At 58.6% G+C, this 27,830-nt stretch overlaps 2 protein-coding genes across 13 annotated transcripts in view; one reads left to right on the forward strand and one right to left on the reverse strand.

Annotated features, from left to right (window-relative positions):
* The window catches only part of PSD (pleckstrin and Sec7 domain containing), a 46,672-nt gene extending 32,169 nt beyond the window's left edge, over positions 1-14,503 (forward strand). For all 11 annotated transcript variants that reach the window (XM_086898980.1, XM_086898986.1, XM_086898981.1 and 8 more), the window contains 7 exons: positions 9,140-9,183; positions 10,375-10,553; positions 11,322-11,392; positions 11,959-12,116; positions 12,424-12,568; positions 13,168-13,311; positions 13,566-14,503. In XM_086898980.1, the coding sequence (XP_086755106.1) occupies positions 9,140-9,183; positions 10,375-10,553; positions 11,322-11,392; positions 11,959-12,116; positions 12,424-12,568; positions 13,168-13,311; positions 13,566-13,805 (981 nt within the window). In that variant the 3' untranslated portion in view covers positions 13,806-14,503. The remainder of the gene's footprint in view (positions 1-9,139; positions 9,184-10,374; positions 10,554-11,321; positions 11,393-11,958; positions 12,117-12,423; positions 12,569-13,167; positions 13,312-13,565) is intronic.
* A 1,164-nt stretch (positions 14,504-15,667) lies between these two features.
* On the reverse strand, positions 15,668-26,619 carry NFKB2 (nuclear factor kappa B subunit 2). 2 transcript variants are annotated; one of them, XM_086898987.1, is made up of 24 exons: positions 26,527-26,619; positions 23,570-23,752; positions 22,345-22,389; positions 21,930-22,008; positions 21,416-21,456; positions 21,217-21,315; positions 20,828-20,979; positions 20,109-20,215; positions 19,802-19,960; positions 19,609-19,713; positions 19,387-19,472; positions 19,123-19,261; positions 18,924-19,043; positions 18,641-18,826; positions 18,342-18,483; positions 18,101-18,215; positions 17,684-17,891; positions 17,424-17,593; positions 17,159-17,261; positions 16,816-17,045; positions 16,537-16,606; positions 16,252-16,424; positions 16,064-16,175; positions 15,668-15,970 (listed from the first exon to the last, which is right to left on the reverse strand). In XM_086898987.1, the coding sequence occupies exons 2-24, from the start codon at positions 23,612-23,614 to the stop codon at positions 15,855-15,857; spliced, it is 2,802 nt and encodes a 933-aa protein (XP_086755113.1). In that variant the 5' UTR covers positions 23,615-23,752; positions 26,527-26,619; the 3' UTR covers positions 15,668-15,854. The 2 variants fall into 2 exon arrangements, with proteins under 2 accessions (XP_086755113.1, XP_086755114.1); XM_086898988.1 differs by lacking the exon at positions 22,345-22,389 and having other exon boundaries at positions 26,527-26,611.
* Between the last annotated feature and the right edge of the window lie 1,211 nt (positions 26,620-27,830).

The raw sequence follows: 27,830 nt of genomic DNA on the forward strand, positions 1-27,830 counted from the left end.
TGATACTCAGCCCTTTCTGACTCCCTGAAGCACTGGGGCCCAAAACTTCAGCCGGGCCCTGGGACTGGAGCTATCTCTGGTGGCAGAGGTGACATGGGCAAGGCATCGCGATGGGGAGAGTGGGCTGGAGGTAAAAACCTCGGAGCTGGGAACTCACCACACTGGTGTGACTGGGGGACTCCTGCCTTCTCCCTGCCTGGCCCAGTTCCTTGGGGCTTGGTCAAGGAGAGCAGTGTTCAGGAAGCACCTCTGGCCTTGGACTGCTGCGCTCCTCTGGCATCGCCTGCTCTCAGGAGGGTTTTTCTGAGCTGCTGTCTCCTCGTCTCAGACCCTGGGAATTGCCTTAGCTCCCGTGGGGTCTGCCAGGCACAAACTGCTGCTGTTGGTGAAGCGCTACAATTGGCAAATACTCGTGATGTGGAAGATGGGTTCCCACAGGGTGCTGGAGCCACAACGGGGGGGAGGTGGTTGATGAAAAAAGGCAACAGAGGATGAAAAGCTGAGCTCCCTTTTCAGCCTTTATGGGTCTATTCCTGGCTGTGTCGCTCACCCCATCATTAAGGGGTTACCAGCAGTTTTCAATAGGGCTGTCCTCCCTCTCAGCCCACACTTCACCAGTAAAAGGAGTTACTCAGGAAAAATTCTCCTCTAATTTTAAACCCAGCACCAGAAAAGGCTTTAAGCACACAAAATGGATGGAAACATATGAAATGTGAACCCTGGCCCTTCAGTGCTGCTGCACCTTGGAGTATCTGAGCTCCACAGACTTCTCAGTGGGTCCCCTTTGCAACCCACACTGCCATGGTTGGGTGCCCACACTTGTGGCACTGCCCTATTAAACTTAGCCCCTCAAAGCACCAGCAGTTCAAACATATGAGATGAATTTTCCACATCAGATCCCAGACAGAGGGAAATAGGACAGTGAGGAAGTGCCATGAAGCTACAGGCTTTCTCTCACGGGCAGGGGCCAAGACATTTGCTGGGTGTAAGGAAGTGGAGGGAGGCTGCAGTGCTGCAGCACAGCTCTGCTGGCAGCCCAGCAGCTGGGAGGCTGCTCTGCTAAAAATGGCCTGTTCCCTCTGCAGCTGCGGTGCTTCCCACCGCTGCTTTTCAGCCGCCTCTGTACAGGAGCCATGCTGGGGAGGGGGAGTGAAAGACAGTGTGAGGAACCTCAGGCAGGGCAGGCTGCAGCTCTTCACCTGAAGCACCACTCCACTTTGGAAACCCCTGCCCTGCAAGGGGGAGTAGGTTTCTGGGGCAGCTGAGATGGAGAAAGTACTGTTGGGCTTGTCCTGGGGGGATCTTGTGTCTCCTGGGCAGCCTTAGCCAGCTCATCCAGAGAAGACACTCCTTCCCTTCTGCCCACCGCTTTTGTCTGCTTGATGCTTTGTGGTCTCTGCACAGGTTCAGGGACAGACAAATGGGGAAAGGCTCTCCTGCTGCCCTTCCTGTGTCAGCCTGCATTAGCCCTGTTACCCTGAGCAGGATGCTTCCTCCTTGGCAGACCTGGCTGGCAGGCTGTGCTTGGGGACTGAGGCTCCTGTGCAAGCGTGCCACACAGCTGGCTGGCTAATTTTAGCGCTTCAGGAGCACACGCGTTTCCTAAGGGGAATGGGAGGGCAAGGGCTGGCAGGCTTCACAGGAGCTTCCCAAAGCTCTAGGCCTGCTCTTGGGCAGCACCAGCACCACAGAAGAAAGGTCCTGGGGACTCTTCCAAGCCTTCCTGGATAGATAGCACAGGCTGCTAGCCCATGGACTTCAGAGCTGGAGGGCTGGAGGTGGCTCTCACCTGAAGCATTCACTGCCACGGAACTGGGGCAGTAGGGCAGGACCTAGGTGGCTGCAGGGGCACAAGGCCACCATCCCATGTGACTCTGAGGACAGCATCAGGAATAGACCCACAAGGAATCAGAGCACTCCCCTTGTCTCTGGCTGCAGGGAGTCCCAAGATAAACGCAGCATGATGCCTGAGAGCATGTGGCAGCTTGAGTCAGACGAGAACTTTATCTGCTACTAGATAATACATGTAAACAGTCCCAGTTTTATGCAGAAGCAATGAAAACACTTGAAGAGCTTTCACAGCTGAGCATCACATCCCCCTCACTGCCAGTGCCTCACTATGCCCTGCACAGCACTGCTGCTGGAACTAAGGTAGTGCTACCTTACCAGCACTGCTGCTGGAAGCCCTTTCCTCTGTCTCTGAAAGCTCCCCTGGAGAACTGTACCCTGCAGACAGGACTGCCCAATTCTCCAGCTGAGATGTCCCCCTGATCAGGCATGGAGCCCTGCTGGGGATATAAGAGCCCATATAATACTGTGCCTGAAGATGCCCACACCTGCAGGCTTGGACCTGAACTCCTTAGGCCATATGACTGCAGCTGCCCATGCAACAAGGAAGGAGGTGGATGCAGGACATCCTTGAAGCTGGTGATATTTTGGTTAGCTCTTGAGATGTTGCTTTTCTCTTGACAGCGTGGTTCCAGCCCAGGCCCCTGGGATTTCACTCCCCATTGCAGATTGTCTGTTACATTTCAGATGTGGATTTGACCTTTATATGATTGATCACTTTGTGGAGCCTTAGCTCGTCCCCATCTTCCTTACTCTTTTAGCTTAACCTTGTGCTTCACTGGCCGGCAGAAACAACAGTAGGGCCAAATTGGGCTCCATTTCTCACCAGCACTGCTTAGCAATTGCAGGAGTGAGCCAAATCTGTGCTGCCTTCCAGCCTAGGAGCCTGGAGCACGTCACAGATGTTAATGAATTAAGCCTGACAATGCCGTCGGGTCCTCGGGGGAGGAAAGTAGGATGGGCCCCCACCTTCCAGCTTGGAGGCACAACAGCAGGGCTCAGACGCTCAGAGTGCTGGGTAAGTGATTAGCAATGTGGGAAGAAAGCCCTGGCTCCCACCTCTGAGCTATAATCACAGGAACGCTTGCTCAGTCTAATCCCCCGGGCTACATTTTTTTTTTTTTTTCTGCTTGTTTCCCCTGGGAGGGATAGGCTGCCCTGGCCCTTTCTCCCATGGCTCCCCCGGGCCTCAGGGGCAGCCCAGTACATCTGATGTGCCAGACATCCATACCCCTTCTTCACAAGTTGTGCCAAATGATCACTATGCCGAGCAGTTAGGACAGAGTGGAAAATTTCCCCCTCTCCACCGGCTGCATCTCCTGCTCGGTCAAGCCTAATACGCATCGATCCTCGTGCTTTCTGCAAGGATGCCCAGCTCTTTGCTTCTTCACGGGAGCAGCTGCCTGAAGCATCTTTGTCCTGCCCTTAACCAGCTGGGTGACTGTAGCTACTGCTGTTTCCGGCCTGGCCTGGGAGGGACGGGCAAAAGGCTTAAGTGTGGGGTGGGCACTGAAGATGGAAAGTCTGAGCGCATTTCCACTGGGCGCATCTCCTGCCGGCTTTGTAGGTCCCTGGTGTGGGCCGGGCTGCAGCAGCAGCTCGGAAGCCTCCCCAGGTGGAACCGAGTGGAGGTGCCACCTGGCCCCTGGAACTCGGGAGGTGTCACAGCCGTGTCCCCATCAGGAGGGCACAGCCACCTGCTCCCACTCTCCGCGGGAAGGAGGCAGGGGCGGCCAGCTGGCGCCACCCGTGTGGCATCAGCGTCAGGGGTGCTGTCCCCCAGGTGGGATGGTGGGATGATCCAGGCGGGATGATCCAGGTGGGATGCCCTCCTCCGGCCGCTCGGCGCGGCTCTGCCCGGCCGGGCCCCGCCATTGGCTGCGGCGGGCGGGGCGGGGCCGCCCCGCCTCTGTCGGGAGCCGCCGCCGAGCCCGGCCGGCCCGGCCCCGCTTCAACAGGCGGCGGCAGAGCGGCCGCGGCAGGCACGGCAGGGCCGGGCACGGCAGGGCCGGCGGGCTCCGCGCCGGGCGCCCCGCCGCCCCCCCGCCGCCGGCGGCAGGATGATCGGAGTCAACAGCATCAACAGCAGCGCGGGGCGCATGCGGTCCCGCTCCATGTGCTCGGTGCGCTACGGGCGCAACTACCGCGGCGTGGAGACCTTCTGCTACGGCTGGCCCCAGCGCTCTCGTACCCTCAAGCCGGTGCTCTACACCGACCTGGTGGTCAGCCGCATCCAGAGCCGCCGCAAGAAGAAGCCGGTAAGCGGCGGGTCAAGGGAGCGGGGGCCGCCGCGGGGGGATGCGCAGCGCCCTGCGCCCCGCCGGGGACATGGGAGGGTGAACGTGCCCCCCGCAAAAGCCTCAGCCCCGGTACGGATGTAGCGAGCTCCATCTCTCTCTGTCTCTCTCTCTCTCCTGCCTGCTTTCTGCGGAGCCGGGTCTACACCATGCCCCCTCGGCCCGAGAGTCCCCGTCCCCAACTCTGGATTTCTCCCCCCGCCATCCCACCCCGATCACGGGGGTGGCGGGAGCGCGGCAAGACCTGAGTGACATTGCGCCGCTTACCGTGGTCTGGCGGCAGTGCTTGCTCGAAAACATCGCTGCGAGAGGAATCCAGGACAGAGCCGTACCGCTGGGACCTGCCCTACGGCTTAGCATAAGTGACAGGCTCTGCGGGCTCTCTGCCAAGGGTTGCGCTGCGCCGTGTCCTGGCCAGCCCAGCCAGGGCAGAGCGGCGCTCCCCTGAGCGTCGGGGAGACCCGCAAGGCAACGCCGAGGGGTAGCGCCGCAGTCCGGCTCTCAGCCGAGCGGAGTTTGAGAGGAAGGAGTGGCTGCCTGGACAAAAAAGGGCTTTTTACTGTCAGGAGCTTGCTCTCTGTGAGCCGGTATCCGTTTTGGGGGTGTAAGGCTGGTGCGCATCTGTCCTAGGTGGGAAGAAGCGAACAGGCTGTCTGTTCCTGTACCTCTGTCGGCTACCTGCCTCCGGTGTAGTAGCGGGAGAAGAGCCCACACCGGCCCCCTCCTCGTAGGCAGGCTGGGGCAGAGCAGTCAGGGTTACCCCAGAGCTACTTGTGCTGCCCCCGTGGCCAGAAGCAGCCCGGCGGGGCCATCGGGGCCGTGCCAAGCCGCGGTGCTGTCATAGCGCAGTACGGTCTGGGGGCAGCATTAAGTTGTGACGCACTCGGATGGAAACATGCAGTTGGGAGATGCTCGGTCGCTGCTTCCCGCGCTGTGGGGCTGCGCTGGGAAGGGCCCGCTGTCCTGGGGGTGATAGTTGCCTGGGCAAGGAGTGGTTTAAATATTTTGAAAGAGGCTGATGCAGCCAACAATGTTACTGAGTCAAAAGTGTGGGGCCCAGATGGGTAGCTGTCACCTGCTGCCACCCATGACTGCAGCAGGGTGGAAGGCGATGCACAGGACATTGTCCCCGTGGCAGCCCATTCTACAGGGAAAAAAAGTCTGTCCCCAAGTCAGACTGTTCTGTGTGCACACAGGAGCGCCCTGCAGCAGAGGGGAGGGAGGGACACGGCGGTGTACGCAGCAGGGCTGGTATGTGCCAGGTGATGAGTTGTTCTTGAGCATAGCATGGGTTGTGCTTGCTGTGGAGGTGCAGGAGGTGCGGGGCTGCCAAGGTGAATTAAGGACCTGACATAGGTACAGTTCCATCTGACATACAGCCCTGGTCTGATCCTCCTGTTTGGATCTGTGAAGCTGGGGCATCTGCGTGCCTGGGGACCTCACAGAGCTTTGTGGCTGGGTGTAGCAAAGATATTTTGCTAAGGAAAAGTTGGGGACAGACAGTAATTGAGCTTTCATATTTAAATGCTGTCAGTCAGAGAAGTAGAATGACTGCAGGGAGGGTGCTCAGTGGCTGGGAAGCCTGTCAAGAATATCATAAACCCATGGCTGGTCAGAGGGCTGACAAGAGGAAGGGGGGCCTTGATATGCACAGAGCATCTTGCTGCATGGAGAGCTGAACACCGTGTTTAGCAGAGGAACTAGCAGACTGGAAAGGGGATGTGTCTATAAGAGTTCTGATGCATAAATGAGGCACTCCAGAAAGGGTTAAAACCCTCATCTGGATGCTGAAATCCCTGCCTCAACCTTCACCTCTTATTTGAACACTGGGCTCCAGCCATCAGTACAGTCCCGTACCAAAGCTGTGTTCAGGCCAGCTTGTTGCTCAGCTCCACAGACTATCACTGGATCTTCCCTCTGGTCTGATCTGAGCTGAGGAGCTGAGGGTGGGTGTCTTCTCCCTACCCTGCTTATGTAGGCTGTCCTCAGCAGGGCTGGCCCTATGGCTGGGCTAGAACATCAGAGCCAGTGCAGCCTCTCAACTGTCCTTGAGACGTTTGGTAGAGCAGGACTCATGGAGAGCCTCTCAGCTGTTTTTGGGAGGGAAAGCACCAAAGAAAGATGTTGATTCAGTTAGAAATCCCACTGGGACAATACATTCCTAGGTCTCTTCAGCATTGCGCATGTCTAGGGCAGAGCTGGCTGATTGGCCTGGCATGCTGCAACAGTGAGCTCATAACCCAGCGATGGCAAAAAACCCCATCCATGCTTGGGGTCGTCATCCATAGTGGCATGTGGCCAGTGCCCAGCTTTCTCTTGGGTACTACTTGCAAGCTCAGAAATGCCAAAGAGTTGCTGTACTTTTGGCCCAGGGGAAATGAATCCACAGAGCAAAGAAAGCCTGGAGAGAGGGACCTGCTGAGCGATGAATCTGGTGTTTCTGGTCTCTGCTGACGTGATCGTGAGTTAGGCTTCAGGAACCTGCGTCACCTGCGCTTCCCCAGCAGAAACAATCTACGCACCAGAGAGCCCAGAATTTTGTGGACTGACAGGCAGTGGCTCTGCTACAGGACCAGAACAGCAGGGTGGGCTTTGTGGCTGGAATGCATTTCCTCAGCTAGGACTTGGGTTGAGTCCACCAGCTTTGTACCTGAGAATTGCTCTTGGTTGGGGCTGGTGTTTAGCCAAGCAGAATTTTGGCAGGTTTTAAGTGTAGATGTAAAGCTTTGTGTTGCCCTCTCAGTCCCACAGTTTCCCTGTTTGCCTCTCTGTCTGCTTGCACAGGCGTGTTGAGCAGCCCTTGCTTCGTCTCTGAGGAGGGGTACTTGGCAGCCCCTGCTGGTAATGGGCTTGGTGGGATGCTGTTGGGGCTTGTAGCAGGGCAGCTGGAGTCTTTCGAAGCCATAAGGCAGTTCAGCCTTTGAAGTACTCACCGAGAGTCCCAGAGCCCAGGTTTTTGAAATACAGTACTCTCTGCCAGGCTGTTATCCAGCACTGTGCCATCCTGAATTACTCCTTGAGCACCTTCTTCTATTGGCTCATTCACTCACCATTTTGCAGCAATCCTCCCACAAGCCCTGCACGGGGCGGGGGTCCTCTCCAGCCCTCCAAAATCCCTGCTCAGCTGGCTCACATCTCCCTTCCTTGGGGCAGGGAGCTGACACTTCTGTGTATCACCAATGAGTCAGATGGAAGCCAAGGCACGTGTGCCATTCTGCCTGCTCTTTCTGAGGTGCATTTCTGCCGGCCCCCGTGCCTACTACTCTGTGCCATTTTTTCTTAGTCTCCTTTTTGTGTCTGTTGGTTCTCAGCATTTTTCAGCTGCATCCTCGGCAGTAAGATCCTTTCCCTTCTGTTTCCCATAGTGACTCCTTATCATCTACATTGCTCTGAGATCTTGCTTATCCTCCTGCTCTGCTCCCAGATTATGTTCTGCAGGGCTTTGGACTGCTTTTTTCCTCCCAGATTCTTCTTTAAGTCTCTTTGCTCCTCTGGCTGCCTTGCTACCAGCCCACTGGTGGGTACCTCCTGCTCACAAGTTAGCATCCTGTCCCTCTGGCACTGGGACTGTATGAATGGGTCTGGGATCAAATCTTCTCTCATGCTCTGAGGCCATTACCTCTTTATAGGTCTCCTGTCTTCCCAGGAGAGAACTGAACCCTACTTTCTGCCTGCTAGATTGAGACGATCCTTTCCCTCCTCTGAGAAACAAGCTGGTGCTATGCCAGCATTTCCCCGAGGGAAAAGTGTGGAAGGAGCTGGGTTCCTGCTCCATCCTGGCTGCTGCGCCTCTTGGGAGTGATGGATGTCCCTTCCCCAGACACTGCTGGGGCCTGTCTGCTGGCCAGCATTGCTGGGCCCCTGCACGCCTCCAGCTGTTCTTTCTCAGCCACCAGCAAGATTTCTCAGCAGCAGTCTCCGGCCCAGTGATGGATGTTGACAGCTGCATGAACAGCCTGTGCAAGACTCGATTATTTCCCTCCATGGATGATGCCTTCCAGATCTTGCTCTGAAGTCCTCTGTGAGCAATGTATTGAAACCCTCTCTGGAGCCTCCCTGACTGCAGAGCTGTGCTGAGCACTGCTGGCTTGCCCCGAGCTCAATCCGGACAAACGCTTGGGAGCAGGCCCTTGAGTATCCTGCTGCAGGCAGGCTTAGCTTGTTCCTGTGCAGAAATACAGGCAGCAGACCCTGCCTTGCTCAGATGGGTGGTGTTTGGGGGTGCTGGGGATGGGGTAGAGACAGGCCACAGCCACTCCAAGCACCTGCCTTGACCAGCCAAGAGGACAGGGTCCTCTGAGGGCCTCATAAAGGACAGCATGCCAGGGTCTCTGCCAGTTCAGGGCAGCACCATGCTGAAGCCTCTCACAAAGTGTGCTCCTGTGGGAGCAATGCATTACTGGGGTGTGCTGGGTCCTGCCACGAGCTGGTCTCTGCCAGCTCAGGGTGGGTGGCTGACTGCAGTGAAGCTGATGGCTGTGGTCTCTTGTGACAGGGAGCTTCTGGAGGCCCTGGGGCAGGCTGAGGTTCCACTGAGTGGGGTGACGGCATGCACCAATGAAGTCTGTCCCAAAAGCTTGCTCTCCTTGGGCTCAGGCCTCCTGAAGGCTGTCATTTTTACCAGCCTGGAACACCTTGGAACAGGGAGAAACAGCTCTCCCAAGCACTTGGAAATGTTAGCTGTGCCTCACCATTACATTGCTAACACTGTGGCACTGTCACAGGCAGGTAGAGACAAAGGAGAAGGAAAAATGTCAGGGCCATCCCCAGCATTTCTTTGGGGTTTGGGGGGCTTGCAGATCCCATGGTCCTCAGGACAAGGTGTCTGTAACCTTAAATCGAGGTCAACTGGCCAGGACAGGGCTGGACTGGAATGCTCTGAACCTCCAGGGTCCCTGAGCCAGTCTGGCGTGCCTCCTCTGTTCCCCAGAGCACACCCCCAAGCCTGGCACCACTCTCCTGCTGACCCCCCCTACTCTTCTCTCTCTCTGCAGGCTCTGTACGGCTCCATCAAGAACGAGAAGCTGCAGTGGGCCATGTAAGTACCCCTGTGGGGGATGCTGCTGCACAGCACTGAATCCACCCAGCCCCAGAGACTGCACAAACCATGATGCTGCAGGGCAGGTCCCCTGTGAGGATGAGGGAAGGAGAGGGAGCTTGGTATGGGCTGGGCTGGGCAATGTACCCCTGGCTGCTCTCAGCACTCCGGTGTGCTGGGGGAAAGCCACCTGAGGGTGGCTTCTTGCAGCTTCGGCCTGGGTTTGTGCCTTGGTGGCTGTGCCCGGGATGGGAATAGACAGGCTCTGGAGGTGCTGTGGCTGTGCCAGGGCCCCACAGGGTGCCTGCACCCTCGCCCACAGCTGCCATCTCCAGCAGCAGGAGCGGCAGCGCCTGCGCTGCAGGGATTAATCAGCCCGGTGCTACCCAGCGCTGAGCGATGCGCTCGACCGCTGCCATGGAGACGCCGGCAGATGCTGAGGGGTTTAATTAGCAGCGAGCGGCTGAGGGAGTGGGGAGGCAGCAGCTCTGGGCTCCCACATCTTCCTGCGGGTGGAGGGGAGTGGCACGGGTGCAGCCTGCCCAGAGTGAGGTGCTGTGACCCAGTGGAAACGGGCTGCCTACATCCTGCCCACACCTGCTCGTGCCCTTGGATGGTACTGCCCAAGGCCTTCCCATCACAGTGTCCCTGCACCCCTTTGCCTCTGGCTCTGGGCCCTGTGGTCTCGCTGACACCCTTAAAATGTGGGGACCAGAGCCTGGGTCTCTCCTTGTGGGGGCGGTCCATTCTATACCCTCCTTCCTGCCAGCTGGGGACTGGTGAGCCTGTATGCCATGGCTGGGGGGCTGTGGTAGTGTCAGGCCTTGGCGTACTGCTCCTCCATCACTCCTGGCTCATCAGCCTGGCTGGCATCTGTTGCACCCCTGCCCAAAAAAACCTTCTCACTCCCTGGGACAGGCAGGGGTCCCACCTGAATCAGCAGCAAAAGTCCAGTGCCTTGTCTTTCGAGAGACCAGGCAGCACCTCAGCTGCCTAGACAGACAGGTACACGGGCAAGGCTAGGTTTGGGATGCTCACCAGTGCTGATGGAAGACTGCTCATTCTGGCCTGCTGCTCCTGTCTTCCCTTTCAGAAGCCAGGCCTAAAAGTGGCACTGACCAGTGGGGAACTTGGTATTTGCTGTCCCCAGAAAGGTAACAAACTCTTTCCCCACCCAAATCTGATTGGCAGAGATGAGGAGGAGCTGAGAAAGTCCCTCTCGGAGCTGGCGGATCCCAACCCAAAGTCCATCAAGCGCATCAGCAGCTGCAGTAACCCATTTCTGGACTTTTCCCAGGACTCCAGCATTGCCACTTACAAGCACGGACTGTTAGTCCGCAAGATCCACGCCGATCCCGACTGCAAGAAAAGTAGGTGCCTGGGGAGCCCATGGGGACTACCTGGGGCACCTGTGTACTCCAGAACTGAATGGGAAGCAGGGCGGGAGTCACTAGGTGATGTCCATCTGTAGCTTCATGCCAGCCTCCAGCATCAGTGCTCTGGCTGGCTGGCTGTGCCAGGCATAATTCAGCCCTCAGGCTGGGGAGCTGGAAAGCCTCTCCCTCCCCACAGCGCTGGGGAAGGGGCAGGCAGGGTGGTGGGGTGGGGTCTCTGGGGGTGATCACACAGGATCGTGTGGATGAAGGGAAGTGTCCTGTGGTGTGATAGACAAGGCACACAGCGGGCTGCAGCTGGTTGGGCACTGCCAGGCACGTTCACCATATTCCCCATGAAATCTCTCCTAAGCCCTGGCCGTCTAATGCTGCCTGGATGTGATTAGATGCAGCCGCCCTTCAAAGCCAGCAGTACCTGGCAGGCAGCTCTGCCTTGTCCCCATGCCCGAGCACGGAGGCAGTGGCGAAGCCGAGCACAAGCAGCGAGGCGGGGAGCGCAGGGGGGGCCGGGGGAGCGCAGCACAGCGCTGGCCCCGCGGGGCGGCAGCGGCCCCCCTGCCAGCAGCACCATCTGCCAGCCACGGCCTGCACGGGCTCAGGTGCGGGGACAGTGCTGGCGTGCTGCCCGTCCCGGGGGTGGGCTGACGTGCGTCGTGGCAGGGCTGGCTGGAAGAGGCCGGGGGGAAGCTTTTCCCCCCGCTCAGTCTGAGGCTGATGTCTGAGCTGCTCTCTCCTCCCCGGCAGCACCCCGAGGGAAGCGCGGCTGGAAGCCCTTCCACGCCATCCTGAAGGGAATGATTCTCTACCTGCAGAAGGTAGGCAGCAGGGCCACCCACACCAGGGAGAGGGATTGTCCCCAGTCCAGAGAGTGGGTCACAGCAGTCTCCACAGCAGTGAGAGAGGGCCTGCAGCACACAGCATTGCAAAGCCTGGCCTAAGCAGACTCAGCACCCTGCGGGCCTGAGCTGTTGCTTGGGGACCTGGTGGCACCCCTGTTTGGTGCTTGGTACAGCTTGGACAGTGGAAGGCACTACTGAGAGTGCTGCGTGCAGGGGGCTTGGCTGGGAAGAGAGGGGCACCGGAGTCTTTCCCCTGAGTGGAGGGTTGGGCTGTACATCCACTTCCCTGCAGGCACACACAGGGAACTGGGGGCAGTGGGGATCAGCCCCCTGTGCTGTTGCCAAGCCTATGTGCCTGGGTTTTGCAGCCTTTCTCCAGGAGTATAGCATGAGCTGGAAGCAGAATCTGCAGCTGCCTGGTGGAGGGTGATCTCCAAGCCTTGCCACAGCCAGCACTAGTCTGCAGTTCCTGAAACCTCATAGAGCTGACTCACAGTGGGGTGCATCCCTGAGCTGGCTCTGAAACACCCCATGATTTGCAGGAGGAGTATAAGCCAGGGAAGGCACTGGCAGAAGAGGAACTGAAGAATGCTATTAGCATCCACCATTCGCTTGCCACACGGGCATCTGACTACAGCAAGCGACCCAATGTCTTCTACCTCAGGACAGCTGACTGGAGGGTCTTCCTTTTCCAAGCACAGTGAGTCCTTCGGGATCCCTGGAAGGGTCCCATGCTGGGGCACAGGAGCTCCTCTGATTTGAGTGTAGCGTGGGATCGGGCTTAGGGCCACCTTGCTCTCTCCTGTCCTGGCCCTTTCTGGAAGGAGAGGAATCTGGTGTCAGTGCTGAATTCTGCCTGGCTCCTCCTCTTCTTATCCTGCTGGGCTCAGGTTAGCTGTGGGTAGAGTCCCAGATGCCATGGCTGGCCTGGGGGGCTCAGACCTTGTCTGCAGAGCAGATCCTTCTGTCTTTGACAAAGACATCTGTATTTTGGCCTTTTTTCCCAGGAACCCGGAACAGATGCACTCGTGGATCACGCGCATCAATGTGGTGGCAGCCATGTTCTCTGCGCCCCCCTTCCCCGCAGCCATCGGCTCCCAGAAGAAGTTCAGCCGCCCGCTGCTGCCCAGCTCCTGCACAAGGCTGTCTCAGGTGGGCCACAGCGTGGGGGCAGTGGTGAGCCTGGGACAAACCCCCAGATCTGCCAGTGGCACGTTCTCCTGTGGAGGGATCTGCGTGGTGCCATGCACCCAGCTGCCTCCCCGGTGAGGTGAAGGGCCAAGGGGGAGACAGAGAAAAAGGGTACTGAGTCTGGGGGCAGTTAGGTCTTGTTTCTGGCAGTGGGGCTGGAGTCAGATGATGGGCAGACCATGGAGGAGAAAGTGGTCCCACATCATGGCTTGAAAGGTCCTGCCAGGGACCTTGAAAGGCAAATGACTGGGGGGATTAGCTGGCACTCGTGCATACCAGGGCAGTTATTCATAGAGCAGAAAGGATTTAAAAAAACACCAGCCTAGTTTAGAGGGATTAAATTCTTCTGCTTTAAGACTGCAGTCAGCCCCTCTATGAGGTGAGACCAGATTGCCCCCAAGAGCCTGTGATTTTGTGATTTAAAAAAAAAAATCAAACCCAGCAGCAGAAGCTGAGATCCTGGCTGCTTCTAGAAGGGGGAAAAACCTGTTCTGTCCCTGGGCAGCTCACACTACCAGGGTACAGAGCAGGGCACTGATAATGGTGCCACCATTCCTCAGGAGGAGCAGGTGAAGAACCATGAGACCAAGTTCAAGACAATGTCAGCAGAGCTGCTGGAGCATCGTTCCTCACTGCCTGAGAAGAAGGTGAAAGGCAAGGAGTACGAGGAGCTAAAGCAGAAAGAAGAGTACCTGGAATTTGAGGTGAGCTGGAAGATTCCCCCCTCTGCCCTCAGGCCCTCTGCCCCTACCTGTTTGGCCATCCTCAGTGATGGGATCAACCCATCCCATCAGCTGAATTACACTGCCACTGCCGTGGTCTAGGACCACGAGCGTTCCTCTGCCCCGGGATGCTGGCTGGGTTGGAGGGACCATGAGCATCCCCCCCTGCAGGGATGCTGGCCATAGGACAGTACCCAGCTTGCCAACCTCTCTCTCTGCTGCACTGTGCTCCTCAGAAATCCCGCTATGGCACCTATGCCATGCTGCTGCGGGCCAAGCTGAAGGCTGGCTCCGAGGACCTGGCAGCATTTGAGTCCACCCTCTTTGACACAGCGGGTGGGGAGGACGATGGCCTGAAAAAGTCCCGCTCCAGCCCCTCACTCAACGCAGAGCCCTCCAGCACGACCACCAAGGTGAAGCGCAACATCTCAGAGCGCGCTGGCCGCCAGCCCCCTGGCCACCCCCAGAAATCGTAAGTGCGGGGCCTCAGCTGCCTGCACTGCAGCTCTGTTCCTGTTCCCCCGGCACGGGGGTGGAGGCTGTGTGCCTGCCGAGACCCTGCATGTGTCCATCTGTCTGTGGCACGAGCTGGAGGGGGTAACAGCCCTTCTGCAGCCGCCAGCACCAGCCATGCAGGGCCATGGCCCCTCCACCGGAGACAGTGGCAGAGCAGGACGGTCCCCAGTCCTTGCCTGCAGGAGCTGCCTGGCCCCATCAGACTTGTTCCTGCCCCTCCTTGTCCTTGCACTTGGATGCAGGACCTACTCTTGCTGCCCTGGGGAGAGGGAACAACTGAAACCTACCCGCTGGGCTCAATTCTTCAATGGCTTAAAAAAAATACAAAAAAAGACAAATGCAGCAAAACAAAGCCAGCGGCCGCTTCTCCAGCTCCATTGTGCCATGGGGGTAGTTGGGAGGGGGCCAGCCGTAGACTGTCCCCTCTCCTGGGGCTGGTGGCCAGGGAAGCCAGGACAATAGCACCTGCTCCCTTCCCTGCCACCTCAATCACCTCTGCACCCTCCCCGCTTTCTTACAACTTTTGGACAGTTTTTGTGATACAGTTTTGCACTTTTTAGTACCAGACTGAGCTGACCACCAGGGAGGTTTTTTTTGGGGGGCTACTTTTGATGCTTTTTGGGAACTGTTTAAAAAAAATAAACCACAAACCCAGCCATATCTTGTAGGCACTGCACTCTGGGGGAAAGATGTTTTTAAAAGGACTCGGGGGGCAATCCAGCTCCCCATGCCCCCACCCTGCAGCAAGCTGAGCGTGGGCTACTGTGTGTACTGCTGCTGCCTGCTCCCCAGCTCCACTTCAGCACCAGCAACCCTTCGGGGTGACAGCCCTGTGGCTCTCAGTACCAAGGAGGCAGCCTTGAGATGGCAGCACCCATTGCTGCATGTGTGGCTGCATGGGAGGCTGATGCACCGGTGCTTCATGACCCCCATTTCCTGCTCCCCACTGCTGGCAGCTTGGCCCTGTTTGCAGGAACCTGGGTGTGAGCATTGTACCCAGGGCTTGGTGGGCAGCGGTGTGTAAGTACTCCCCGTGGGATGGTGACCCCTGGAGCCAGGGTTGATATAGGGGCATCCCCCCTGCCCTATGGGGCCAGCACAGGCTGGAACCAGCTTTTCTTCCCATCTTTTATCCAATGTATGGCTGGGGCCTCAGAGGCTGCCAGCAAAGCCTGGTCTGCAGTGCTGCAGTCTTCGTGCTACAGCAGCAGTGATGCAGCTGCTTCTTCAGCAACAGGCTCCCTCCTTGCCAAAACGAGGGGCAGGCTCGGATAGCCCTCACCACTCCAGAGTGGACTGAAGGATGCTTGTCCAGAGCAAGGGGCAGCTGATGAGCACGGCTGCAGGATTGTCCAGAAAGGGGTCCAGGCACAGTGAAGGGCTGTGACCAGGAGCTGGTACATGTGCAGTTCTCAGCCACCTGGGACCTGGCTGGTTTCAGCACTGACTTTGCGAATGTGTCAAAACTTTTTATTCTGCTCTTTTGAGTCTATTGCAAAAAACAAAACAAAACAAAAAACAACAAAAAAAAAAAAACCAAGAAAAAAAAAATCCACCCTTGCCCCAGGTGGCTTGGGAGGTGGGGGGAGGGGAAAAAAACCTTTGTACAGCTTCTTCTCTCAGTTACTGAAGTAAAACTCACTCTTCACTTCTTGGGTGTGCTGTGGTTTCTTCCCTATGGCTGGGGACAGCCCTGGCACTGAGGGATGCTGAGGAGGGGCTGGCAGCTGTCTCCTTGCTGCCAGACTTCCAGATCCAGGCAGGGTTCAGGGGGGTTTGTGCCCAGCTCACGGCTGGGGTTGGAGAGAGGGAGGGCAAAGACTAATGGAACCTGTGTCCTTTTATTCAGAAGAGGGATCATTAAATAAGAGCAGAGACGGGCAGGAGCCAGCTGCATCCCATCCCCCGGAGTCCAGGCACCCAGACCCCAAGTCCAGAAGGCACTTGCGTGGGCAAGGCACAGGGCAGTGCAGCTCCCTATGCGGTCACAGGGGCTGCTGGCTGGCTCCTCAGTGCACCTGTGGCTGCTGGCTGGGGGGCAGCTCACCCCCTGGCTTCAGGGCTAATGTAGGCGCCTGCCCCTCCTCCACCGACTCACTGCCGTAGGCACTGTCTTCCTTCAGCTCTGCAAAGCAATCCCCGGCTGCTCTTAGTGTTGGGGCAACAGGGAGGCAGCAGAGACACTCCCTGCCCACCAGCCCCAGCCCTCACTCTGTACCTGTGGTTTGCAGCTTCTCCAGTGCCTCGGTTTTGTGGAGCATCCTCACGGCGTTGTGGAGCCCCATAGAGTCCAGTGCCTCCAGCAGTCCCCCCAGGCTACCACCTGCCAGCTGTGGAGAGAGGGCACTGAGTAGGGCTGATGGCCAGACAGGCAGGGTGGGCAAGGCACCCCAACCAGGCACTGACCTCGTAACTGCGCAGGAGGCTGGCACTGGGCGAGGGCGTGTCCTTGTAGGTCTCCACGAGGCTGCACAGCCCCAGGCGCTTGGCCAGCTCGATCCAGTCTGACCCACTGCAGTCCTGGTTCAGCAGCTGCTCCAGCCCCTGGAGTGCCTCACTATCCAGTGACAGGACCTTCCCTGTGTGGAAAAGGTGCCCCCATCACAGGCTGCCCTCCTTGTTGTCAGGAGGGTGTTACCCTGCCTAGGTGTGATGCTTTTGAGTTGGGGGCAGGGGGAAGGGGATGCTCACCTGGCTGGGGGGCAGTAGGCAGCTCTGCCTCGGGCCCCTGCTGGGAAGCCTGCAGCAGGATCTCCCGCACCTGCAGACAGACATGGGTGTCAATCTTCCAAAGCACTGCCCAGATCCTCCACTCCCTCCTCACACTTTGGATCTCTGCAGGACACGGAGGAGCACAGGCATCCTCACAGGAGCACCTCCTGGAGAAGAGACTGCCCCATCCATGCCATGGCCTGTGCAGAAACGTTCCCAAAAGAAACACACACGAGTTTGTCCCGGTGCAGCACACACCTTCTGGCTCCGAGTCAGGTCCAGGGACGTGTGGCAGCGGCGCTGCCTCTGCCCTGCTTGCCAGTGTCCCTGCGTGGAGAGCTTGGAGGTGGTGCTGTGCTCTGCAGGCAGGGCTGGCTCTCCCAGCTCCATGGCCAGCTCCTGCTCCTCAGGGTCAGTGTCTGTGTCGCTACTGGCCTCTGACGAGGATAGGCTCATGGGCTCGTCGTTCTCACACAAAACATCTGCCCCTGTCGGGAAAGGGTGGCATGAGCCCGGTCCATGGATCTGACCTTGTGCCTGGCACCACCTAGCACAGGAAGCCAGAGACATGGGGAGGGAAGGAGGAAGGGCAGTGCCTTACCAGCTTTAAGGAGGAGTTTGGTGAGGGTGGGGGAGCCCAGGCCAGCAGCCAAGTGCAGGGGTGTGTTCCCAGCAAAAGTCCGGCTGTTGATGTCTGCTCCCAGCTAAGAAAGGTGTGAGGCCATGAGGATGTACTGCCTGGACACTGCTCCTCCTACACCCTGTCACCCCAAGGCCTCAGGGGAGCCTCCACTTCTGCCAGGAGCCTGTAGGAGGCTGCACCCCATCCCTGTCCTACAGCCACCACTACACCAGCCACTTCATACCTTCTTCACCAGGTGGGTGGCCATGTTCAGGTTCTCCATCTCCACAGCCAGGTGCAGTGGGGTCCTCCCACTTTGCCTCTCCACTGCATTCACATCTGCTCCTGTCCTGACCAGCAGGTCCAGGCAAGCCAAACTCTTTGCCTTCACAGCCAAATGCACAGGCAGGAGGCCTGAAAGATGGGGATAGGCTCAGCAGCCTTCTGGCCAAGCCCATGATGGCACCACTGCGGTCCTGCCCATCGTCCCTGAACCACACTCACCATGGAAATTGGGCAGGCGGAGCAGATAAGGGGTAGCTGAGCCCAGGTGAGCCAGCAGTGTCCTCAGCATCTCTTCATCGCCAGCCTGGAGTGCCAGGTGCAACAGGGAATTGCCATAGCGGTCCAGCAAGGTTGGGTCAGCGCGGGCTTGCAGCAGGAGCTGGACCACTTGGGGCTGCTTGGTGATGACTGCCAGATGCAGTGGCGTCTGCAGGACAGCAGCACATCCTCAGCAGCGTGCACAAGAAGAACCAAGTCCTGCACCACCATTCTCTCCAGTAGCTGCAGCCAGATCTGCAGTTCAGATCTGCAGCCTCCCTTCAACAGGAGCAGCGACAGGAGCCCCCAGGGTTGGAAAACGGGAGTCAGGAACTACTCCCAGGGAGAGAAGAACTGGCTGCTCTGAAAAACATGTACCTGTTGCAGATTATTGGAGATGTTGATGATCTGCTGGCTGGGGATGCTAACAATGATGTCAATCAGCTGCTTGATCACCACTGTCTGTTCATGGATAATAGCGAGGTGCAAAGGCCTGTAGAAGGAGTGAGATGGCCCCTAGCTCAGCTCCATGCTTCTCCAGGTACTCCCTGCTGCCCTCAGAGCCATCATAATGGCACAAGACCCCCATGCCCTCCCTTCAAACCCCTCGTGTTCTCACGTGTCTCCGTTCTCATCCTGTGATGCGGCTAGGTGCCTCTGGACTGCCAGCAGCATGCGGGGGTCGGCGGTGACCGAGTAGTCGAGCAGGGCGTGGGCATTGCGACGGGCTAGCGCCAGCATCCACAGCTGGCACAGCTGGGCTGGGGGCAAAGCAGGATGTCACCTCCAGGAGCAGCAGCCTCATCCACCCTTCTGCATCCACCAGGTGTGGGGAGCAGCACACAACCCGAAAAGGTCCCCAGTCCACGCCTCCTCTCCTGAGCGATGTGCCCCAGCCCTCCCTCAAGCCCCTCCTACCGTGCTTCTGCAGCTCCTTGCAGTATGTGCTCTCTTCTGCAGGTGCCTGCCTGTCGCTCCCAGGCCCCTCTGCCTCGGGGCCCTTCATCTGCACACCCCCCTGGTAGCTCCCCACTGGGTGGGGGCCAGATGAGTAGATGCTGTTGTAGGTCAGCCCAGGGGAGTATGGGAAGCTGAGGTTCCCACCTGCAGGGCAAGGCGGTGGATGGGTGAGCAGAAGGGAGCCCCCGGGGCCAAACCTCAGTCACCTGAGAGAGGAGGGGGAAGAGGCATCACCACTTACCTCCTCCAGAGCCAAAGCCCCCGGCCCCCCCACCGGCCCCCCCCATGTGTGAGCCACCACCAAAGTGCTGAGGAAACTGAGGCAGGACTTTCTTGCGTTTCCTTTCCACTTCTTCCTTATCTGTGGGGAGAGAGGGGCAGCAGGGTGAGAGGCAGCCCCAGCAGCAGGGGACATGCCAGCCTGCCTGGGTGGTGCTCACCTTCCACCACTGGGTAGTAGGTGAACTGCTTGGAGTCACTCACATCCCCTCCCCGCTTCCGCTTCAGCTGCAGGAAGACGGTGACAGGCCGGTCGATCTTGGGCTTGTGGTAGGGGGGTGTGCGGAAGACAATGGCATACTGTAGGCAGGACATGATGGAAATGAGGTTCTGCTCATCCCTGGAGTTGGGGATGGGGCTACCTCACCCCACAGGACATTCATCTGCCTTGAAGCAGAGCTGGACACTCCCCACCTCCCCTGTACCTGCTTGTGCACATCTGTAGGAGAAAAGTCTCCGAAGGCCTGCCAGCCATTCTCATCATCCTCATAGAAACGCACCTCAATGTCATCTGGGGAGAGAAGTGGCACTGGCACCGCCTGTGTCCTCGCCCCAGAGAGGCTCCAAGGACACAGACCCCTGACCACCCATGGGCCCCGGACCTCTCCTGCCTCCAGAAGGTTTTGTCTGGAGACAATGGCTTTTACCTTTCTGAACTTTATCACACAGTAAGTAGACTTCGTCTCCTCCCCGCACGGAGCCTGCTGTTTTATCCATCCGTGAGATCTTCAGGTTGGAAGCTCCAGGGGACTCTGCGGAGCAAGAGGTATTGGGAATCACTGCACAGAACTCCTTACCCCCTCCTGCCCCATCCCTTTCCTGGACTGGCCCCACACTCACTGCTGTCATGGATGGGATCTGAGATGACGGGCTGGAGGGCCAGCGTGAAGTTCCCACTGCTGTCACGGAGGTAGGCGGTGAAGCGCAACCGCACAATGCTCAGGTCCATCACCTTCTTCAGCTCCTTCGCCTCCAGCTCGATCTCACGCAGCTCCACTTCTGCCAGGGCAGAGGGACAAACCACCAGGCTGTATGGGGGGACAGTGCTCCAGGTCCCCTTCCTGCCCAGCCCAGCCCCACACTAATCCCAGCCCGCAGATGTCAGCCCATGGTGCCGAAGCCCATCGAGTCCCCAGGCTGCCCTCACCTGTCAGCAGATGGTTCCTGTTGCGCATCTTCTGCTGCTTCAGCTTTTCCTTCATGATCTCCATCATATTCTTCTTGGTGACATGGAGCACACCCAGGTTGCTGAACCTGGAGAAGAGAGAACCTGCTGGGATCTGGGAGCATTAAGGCCAGGAGCAGCAAACCCAAAGGAGCACATACTCCTGCAGCAGGGAAGGACCTGAGCAAGGAGTGGTGCCACTCAGGCAGCAGGGAATCAGTGTGTGTGCGGCACAAGATGAGCAACCACAGAGGAGAGGAAAGGAGCCCCAGAAACTCTGGGCTCCCACAGGTGACAAGTCCAAAGGGCTGTCCAAGACAAGACCAGGAGGACTGAGGGTGACAGGGATGCAAATGGTACTGAGCTGAGCCAGGGATGGATATATAAGAGCAACTGCAGCAGTTGCAGAATAACCCTGTGACTCAGGCTGACTTCAAAAGTCATCTGCAAAACTGGGGAGCTGCAACCTCAAGGACAGAAGCTCAAAATAAGCTGCATGTGTCAAAACCCAGAGACAGGCAAAATGCTCAGGGGACACAGCTATAACAATGAACTTGTCTAAACACACGCCTGACCGCATCCAGTAAACCCAGCTCCAGGGTATACTAACCCCTATCTTCTCCCCATCTCATAAGCTGCAGGCAGCACCCACAGCCACCTCACAGAGGCAAGAGGCCACCCTGGGTCCTCCTTGCACGTACTGAGCAGTCATGTCCTTCGGTCCCACGATCGTGACACAGTTGCCAGCCTCGTTGCACTGCTTGCCCACCAGGCTGTGGGCGTGCACACGGGGAGGGTCACTGTGCGTCACCAGGTCTACCTCGATCCGGGCCATCCCTGTGTAGTTACAGATCTGCAGGGAAGAAGGAGACGGCAGTCAGGTACAATAAGCCAGGAGTCTGAAGGATTCTCTACAAATGCCTGGTATCCCTCCCCATGGCTACCACCCCTCCCTCCTGCTGCAGCCCTCCCGTCCCTCCAGCACCAGGAGACATACAAGAGTTCATTATAAATTTCCCCTCCTTCCTTCAAGGCTCCCTCCTGATGCTCATGCACCACTGCTGCATCCCCTTCCCATGGCAGTGCTCACCTTGACAGTGGGATAGGTCTTGCGCCCCTTCTCACTGGATGCTCCCGGCAGCCCCCCATGGGAAGGGCCCTCACAGCCGTACCGAAATCGGAAACCCCGCTGTGGAGACAAAGAGCGTCAGCCAAGGGTGGCCAAAGGCTGGTGCCACAAGAGCAGCAGGTGACAGTTACACCTGTCTTTGCCCAGGTGGTGTCCTTACCTGCTTTGGCTGCTCAATAATGACAAGGTAGGGACCTTCCACTGGAGGACAGAAAGGAGAGGTACCAATGAGAAACATGGGATAACCAAAGTGCATGTTCTCACTACGGATGCTGGAGATAAAGGGACAGTATTGAAGGTGATATGATCCCTGCCTGTCCCCATGGGGGTCATCAGAGCCCCCAAACCCTGTGCTGTCACAGGCCAGCTGGGAACAGCAGTCAGAGTAGCAGGAAGAGGAGGGGAGGGCCAGAGGATGCTCTGTCACTTGGGGAACAGGGACACCCAGGAGGTCACAGCCCAACCTGGCAGTCCCTCATAGGCTGAGCAGCAGGGCCAGATGGAACAAGCCCCATGCTGGTGGCACGGGGCAGGGATTCCCAGCTAGCCCACTGTGGGACCAGTAAGGACAAAACCTGTGGTGCTTCTGGGAACTAAGAGGCGTGAGTCAACCTGCTGGGAAACTCCACTGCAACTGGGAACCCCTGGAAGGGTACAGCCAGAGGGGTCCTTACCTGTCTCCATCAGGGGCTCCTTCTGCTCCATCATGTGGGAGCCAAAACTGAAGTCATCGTAATCAATCCCATCCAGGCACTAGATGGTGGGAGGGAAGATGAGCGTGATGAGTGTGTTGGGGCTGGAATCCCCCAACTACCTTGGGCGGGGGATGGCAGTCTGGCACAGAACCCCATCGGGGCAGGCACAGATCCCTGTCCCTCCCAGGGAAGAGAGGTGGGCAGGTGCAGACCCTTCAGTGCCCACCCTGGGGGTTGACACAGACCCTCCCACCTCCTACCACGGAAGCAGGCACAGACCCCCACCTCCCACCCCACCCGTGGGGTCGGGCACTGTCCCCTGCCCAGCTCCGGGGCCGGGGCCAGGCAGCGACAGCCCCCGGGGCCGATCCGATCCGATCCGTGCCGCACTCACGGGTTGGAACTGCTCGTCCATGTCGGCGCGGGGCCGGCCGCCGGCCTGCGGGGACAGGGGGGGGTTGAGCGGGGAGCGGGGCTGCAGGAAGGCACCGCCGCTCCGGAAAGTCCCTAGAAACCCCGCCGAGCCGGGAAATGACGGGACCGCGCGTCACCGGCCCGCCCCGCCCCGCCGGGGCACGGCCCGGCCCGGCTCGGGCCACGGGACAGGGGACACGGGGCACGGGGCGCGGGAAGCGAGCCTCGGCCCGGCCCGGCCCGGCCCGGAGCGGGGCTCTGCTCGGCCCGGCTGCTCCTGCGCCCGCCCGGGACAATGGGACGGGCTGTCCCCTCCTCGCCTGGGAATTTTGGACCCGGAGCCCCGGGCGGGCTGGAAATCCCGGAGCCCTCCCGCCCGTCTCCCCAGGCCATTCTCGCCCGGGCGCTGCCCGGCAGCTCCGGGGCGTCAGATGTGCCGTATTTTCCCCCCGGGAGCAGGGAGGGATTTTCCCCGCTCCGTTCCCGGCCGCCCGTCCCGCTGCGGGTGCCAGTCCCGGCTGCGCTGCCCTCAGCCCTTGTGCAGCAGGACCTGCGGTGCAGCACGGCCGGGACCGCCCGCCCGCCCGCAAAGCCCCGCAGCGGCCCCTGGGTGCCCCTGGGTGCCCCTGGGTCCCTACCCCACACCATCCTGTCCTGCACAGGGATGTGTCTCCCGCACCGGGATGTCGTCTCCAAGCCCCTATGGACTCAAACAGGAGTCGCCCCAAAAGTGCCGTCCCCAAGCCCTGGACAGTGGCTCCCCCCTGGACAGAGGAATCCCTCCAGGACTCCGCAGAGCGAAGCAGAGTCTGCAGCCCCTTGACAGGCACCCAAAGAGGTGCTTCCCCTTTCCCCAGTTTCAGCTTACACAGCAGCTCCTGCATCCTTCCCCCGAAGGCGGCCTGAGAGAGGCATTCGCTATCGGTGTTGCCATTGTCTCCTTCCCACCGGCTTCCGAGTGGAAGCGGCAGCGGCAGAGCTCCCTGTGGGAGCATCTCCCACCGCCCCAGCACTCGGCACTGGCAGAGCTCCCTGTGGGAGCATCTCCCACCGCCCCAGCACTCGGCACTGGCCGAGCTCCCTGTGGGAGCATCTCCCACCGCCCCAGCACTCGGCACTGGCCGCTTCCTGCCGACCCCAGCAAGGCACTGCCAGCCCCTGGGGCCCTTCCCTGCCGCTCACAACACTCACACCCTCCTACTCACCGGGGAGGAAGAGGCTGGTCTCAGCAACCCGTCCAGCCCCAGCATGGCCACAGGGACTGCAGAACCACAGACAGGAGTTCCGCTGGGACCAAGGTCTGCCCGACCTCAGAGAACCGCCGGTGACTTCTAGCAAAGGGGCAGGATCAGAGGACAGCCTACGGGCACGCTCCGCATTTCTTCTCACTAACCAATGAAAAGAAAAAAAAAAATCCCGTATCTGACTCCACGATGCCCTCATACCATGAATTTCTGAATCAGTGGTTGCTGCAGGTCCCACTCAGGGGATTTTGGGTGTGTGGGAGAAGAGGGGAAGGAAGGGGATTGTTCAATCCGTGCGTGACTCATATTCTTCAGAAGCTGAACAGAGCCTTTTCAAGATTTTTCAGCCACTCAAGTCTTCCAAAGGGGTTGTCCTGTGACCCCAAGCCCGAGGTTTTTCCCGCTTGGCCTGCCACCTAAGCACGGAGATGCATCCCGGGCAGCTGTACAGCCTGGGATGTGGGGTCTGTGGGACCTGCAAGTGCAGGGGAGGCTGCAAGGAAGGTGGAGATCCAGCACTGCAAAATGAGGCGGGGACCTTCCTCCTGCCGTTCTGCAGGGGCTTTCAAAGGCCTAGGAACATGGACACAACCCCCTGCTGGTCTGTGAGAAGCAGCACAGACTACCCTGCTGTCAGGATCCCACCGATCATCCCACCTGGACAGCTTCAGCCTGCCACCACCAGTCAGCCACCCCATCTGCTGGCACAGATCTTCCAGAGAGGTGAACAAAGGGACAACCAACCTTCCTCAGTGTGCTGGGAAAGTCACCTACCCTACCCACTGAGCGTGGTGGAGGAGCCCAGGCCTGAAGCTGCTGGATAAGAATGGACTGTGCCCCTTGAATAGCACAAGTCCTCTTCTCCATTGGCATCAGCTCCATTCCCTCTTGAGGGATTTTCACAGCTCAGTCACTGCTGCCTGGGACACTTCCACTTGCTGCAGCAAACAGCCTGACTAAAGAATGTCATGGTGTCATGCCTGTGTCTCCCCATCCCAGCTCTGGCTCTCTGGAGGTTGCCAGCCATATCCCTGCACACTTGTGCGGTGTGTGCTGCAGGAAGCCCACCTTGCTTGCTGAGCAGAGATGGTGTCACCACCTTCTTCCTTGTTCCTGGAAAAGCAACTTCAGGCAACCTCAGACCTGCTCTCAAGGTGAAGTCCTGCCTCCTGTGCCAAGCAGCATGCCTTTCTGGCCCCCTGCCTCGGGGTTTCCCCCAGGAGTGTAGCACACACTTTTATCCCCCACACATCCCAGAAGGGAATGCATCTCTCCTTCCTCCAGCAGTAGCATACCCAACACATCTGCCCTGGATCACGGGCTTGAAGTGCACACCTCTTTAGCTCGGCTAATTCCTCCCCATCTTCACACATTCCTAAGGTTCAGGAAGGATTCTCTGGGCATTGCTGGGAATGGGGGGAAAGAGCAGCAGAAGAAGAAGCAGCTGCAAGGCACTGCCCAGAGCAGCACCAGCTCCCTGTCTGGAGTGCAGCACTGCCACAGCACCCTTGCCAGATAGCACAGCCTCCCCGTGCCAGCCAGACTGCTTCAATTAAGGGCCAGCATTTGGCAAGCAGTGTGAGTTAAAACCATTCTTCCACGCCTGCAGCTCCTTGAACGTGACCTAGTAATTCAGGTGCTATTTTCTTTCCTCCCATGACAGTCGGCTGACTTGCAGAGTTGATGCCCTGCAGGCAGGAGGGAAACATACGTCAGCCTGAGGCAGGAGTGTTTAGCAGCCATGGGAAAGGGTGCTCCAGAAACGCAGGAGGCAGCACGAGTGCAGCCCTGCTCTGAACTGCGCTAGTGTACAGCTGACACGTTCCAGCCACTCAGCTGGCTGCTCCTCTGATACACTCTTCCCTTCGCATTTTGATTTCCCTGGGGTCTGCTAACACCTGCAAACAATGGCCCTAAACACTTGGCCTTGCTTTCTGCACAAATCCTGTGCTCTGCTCCATCCCTGGAGTCCAAACAGCTACTGGCAAGAGGCTGCTGAGTCTCTCTCATATCACAGTGATTTTGCTCTGAGACCCTTCCTGGAAACGAAGTCCTTGACCAGCAAGTATGGCAGAGAGAAATCCTCTCCCTGAAAGCTTCCTAAGCCTTCCTCTCCTGACAGCCTGCCTTCGAGCACTGGAGCCATTTGTATATCTCTGCATAAAATGCCTTTACTCCCATTGTGGCTATCAAGTTGGTTTTGGCAAACCCCAACCACCCACTGATCTTCTGCTTTTCTCCTCTAAGGGCCTGTAAATCAGCTCCTCTGCTGTTATGAACTATTAATCTGGCTGTATGCCTTCAGAGAACCCCTCCCAGCGCCAGCCCGGCATTTGCTGTCTCTCACTCTCCGGTTCCCACTGTTCCCGCAGTACCACCGCCTGGTGCCCTGGTGCCCACGGCTCCCTGCGGGCTAGAGCTCGTCGGGCCTGCGGGCACGGATGTGACTCCTCTCGGGGCGGGCAGCGAGCCAGCCCTGCTCCGGCGCGGGCAGGGCACAGGACGCGAGAGGGAGAGCTGCAGGACGGGGCAGGACCCACCGGCCACATAAAAATTAAGGAACTTTCCCACCGGCAGGGAGAAGGGTGTAAGTGCCAGCGCTGGGACTCGGCGTCTCCTCTCCCCTCCAAGAGAGCAAGTGTCTCTCCAACCTGGATCTTGCCAGCATCCCCTACCCCAGCTGGCCGCATTGCCGGCCCAGAGGCAACCGGGGACCGGCGTAGCTGCTGGAGCGAGAGCGAGCCCAGGACCCTTCCGCCGGGACGGGCAGCTCAAGCACAGGAACTTTAAACCTCTGGATCGCTCGGCTCCCTGTCCCTGGTTGGCGTTCTCCCGCTGCCGCGGGCAGCCCTGCCCGCCGCCGCTCGGGCGCGTCCCCCCGGCACCCCCGGCACCCCCAGCCCGGCCCGGCCGCTTACCTTCACCCCAGCTTCGGGCCGGCCCCCGCGCCCGGCCGCGGTACCGGGAAAGTCCCGACCCGACTCCGCCTCCCGGGACTTCCCGGACCCGGCTCCGCCCGGCGGAGACAGCGGGAGGGCGGGCCGGGGGACCCCCGAAAGGACGGGCATCTCCAGGCTGCTGCACGCCGGCGACATCGCCTATCCGCCGCCTGGCTGGCACTGGGGTCACGGAACCGAGCCCCGGGCTCATGGCTCTCCTCCGGGGTGGACTCAGGACCCTTCACCCCATTCCCAAAGCCAGCTGCTACTCCAGCGGGGAAGGACCATCTGCCTCACCCATGGCTGATTTTCACTTTTATTATTGTAAATTCACTGTTGTCTTTATATATACTTTTTAAAAAATATATTAGATACAAAAGTCAGAAAGGCTCCTCTTTGAACTACGTATACTGGTGATTTTACAGGCCGGTTTGGAAAAGGTGGGCAAATAGGAAAGCCCAACTTGATCAATGCGCACAGCAGCAGCAGCAGCAGCAGTAAATGCCCCTCTCCAGGGACAAGGGGATTTTATATACATATATATATATATATATGTCTGTGTGTGTGTGTATATATATATATATATTTGTAGATCTATACATACACATGCACACACAGCACTCACACCCCTCAACACCCCAAGGATGCTGCAGCTGAGCAGGATGGGCTCCCACCAGGCAGGCACTGGCCAAGGCACCAGAGGACGGATTTGGGAGTCCCAGAAGAATGGGGCACACGCTTCCTCTGTTCCTACAGAAGCGCTTCCCCTTTCCATGGCTGCACTCCCTGGGACAGCTGCGGCTGGTAGTGGCCCAGAGCAGAAGTCCACTGCTCTGCAGGCACAGTGCCTGCAGGACATCCCCCCTATGAAGGGAAATTTGGAGACTCATTTCCCAAACTAGCTGGAAGCAGAGGAATGCTGTGACCAGGGAGGTGAAACCTGCCTCAACAATTCGCAAAGCTGAAAAAATGTGGGGAAAGTCACTGACTGATGGCATAGAAGGCCCTGGGCAGTGAGAGCCCTGGTGTGGGGGGTCAGCACAGTCCAGCTGGGACTGCTGGTGTCATCCTGCAGCAGAGTGAGACACCTGGGAGGGCAGGCAGGGAGAGACACCCTGCTGCCATCCTGACTGGGGTTTGCAGGGAGACTGGCAGTGCAGTCACTTCCCAAGGAAAGGGCACCCCAGTGTTTTTGGCTCCTCTGACAGTCACAGTAGCCAGCTGGAAGGCTTGCTCAGCTGAACCCTACCCCTGTCGAGGAGGAAAGAGTGATCTTGTCCCCT

The sequence above is a fragment of the Cyanistes caeruleus genome, chromosome 8, assembly GCF_971803275.1.
Source record: "Cyanistes caeruleus chromosome 8, bCyaCae1.hap1.1, whole genome shotgun sequence".
NCBI classification, from domain to species: Eukaryota; Metazoa; Chordata; class Aves; order Passeriformes; family Paridae; genus Cyanistes; species Cyanistes caeruleus.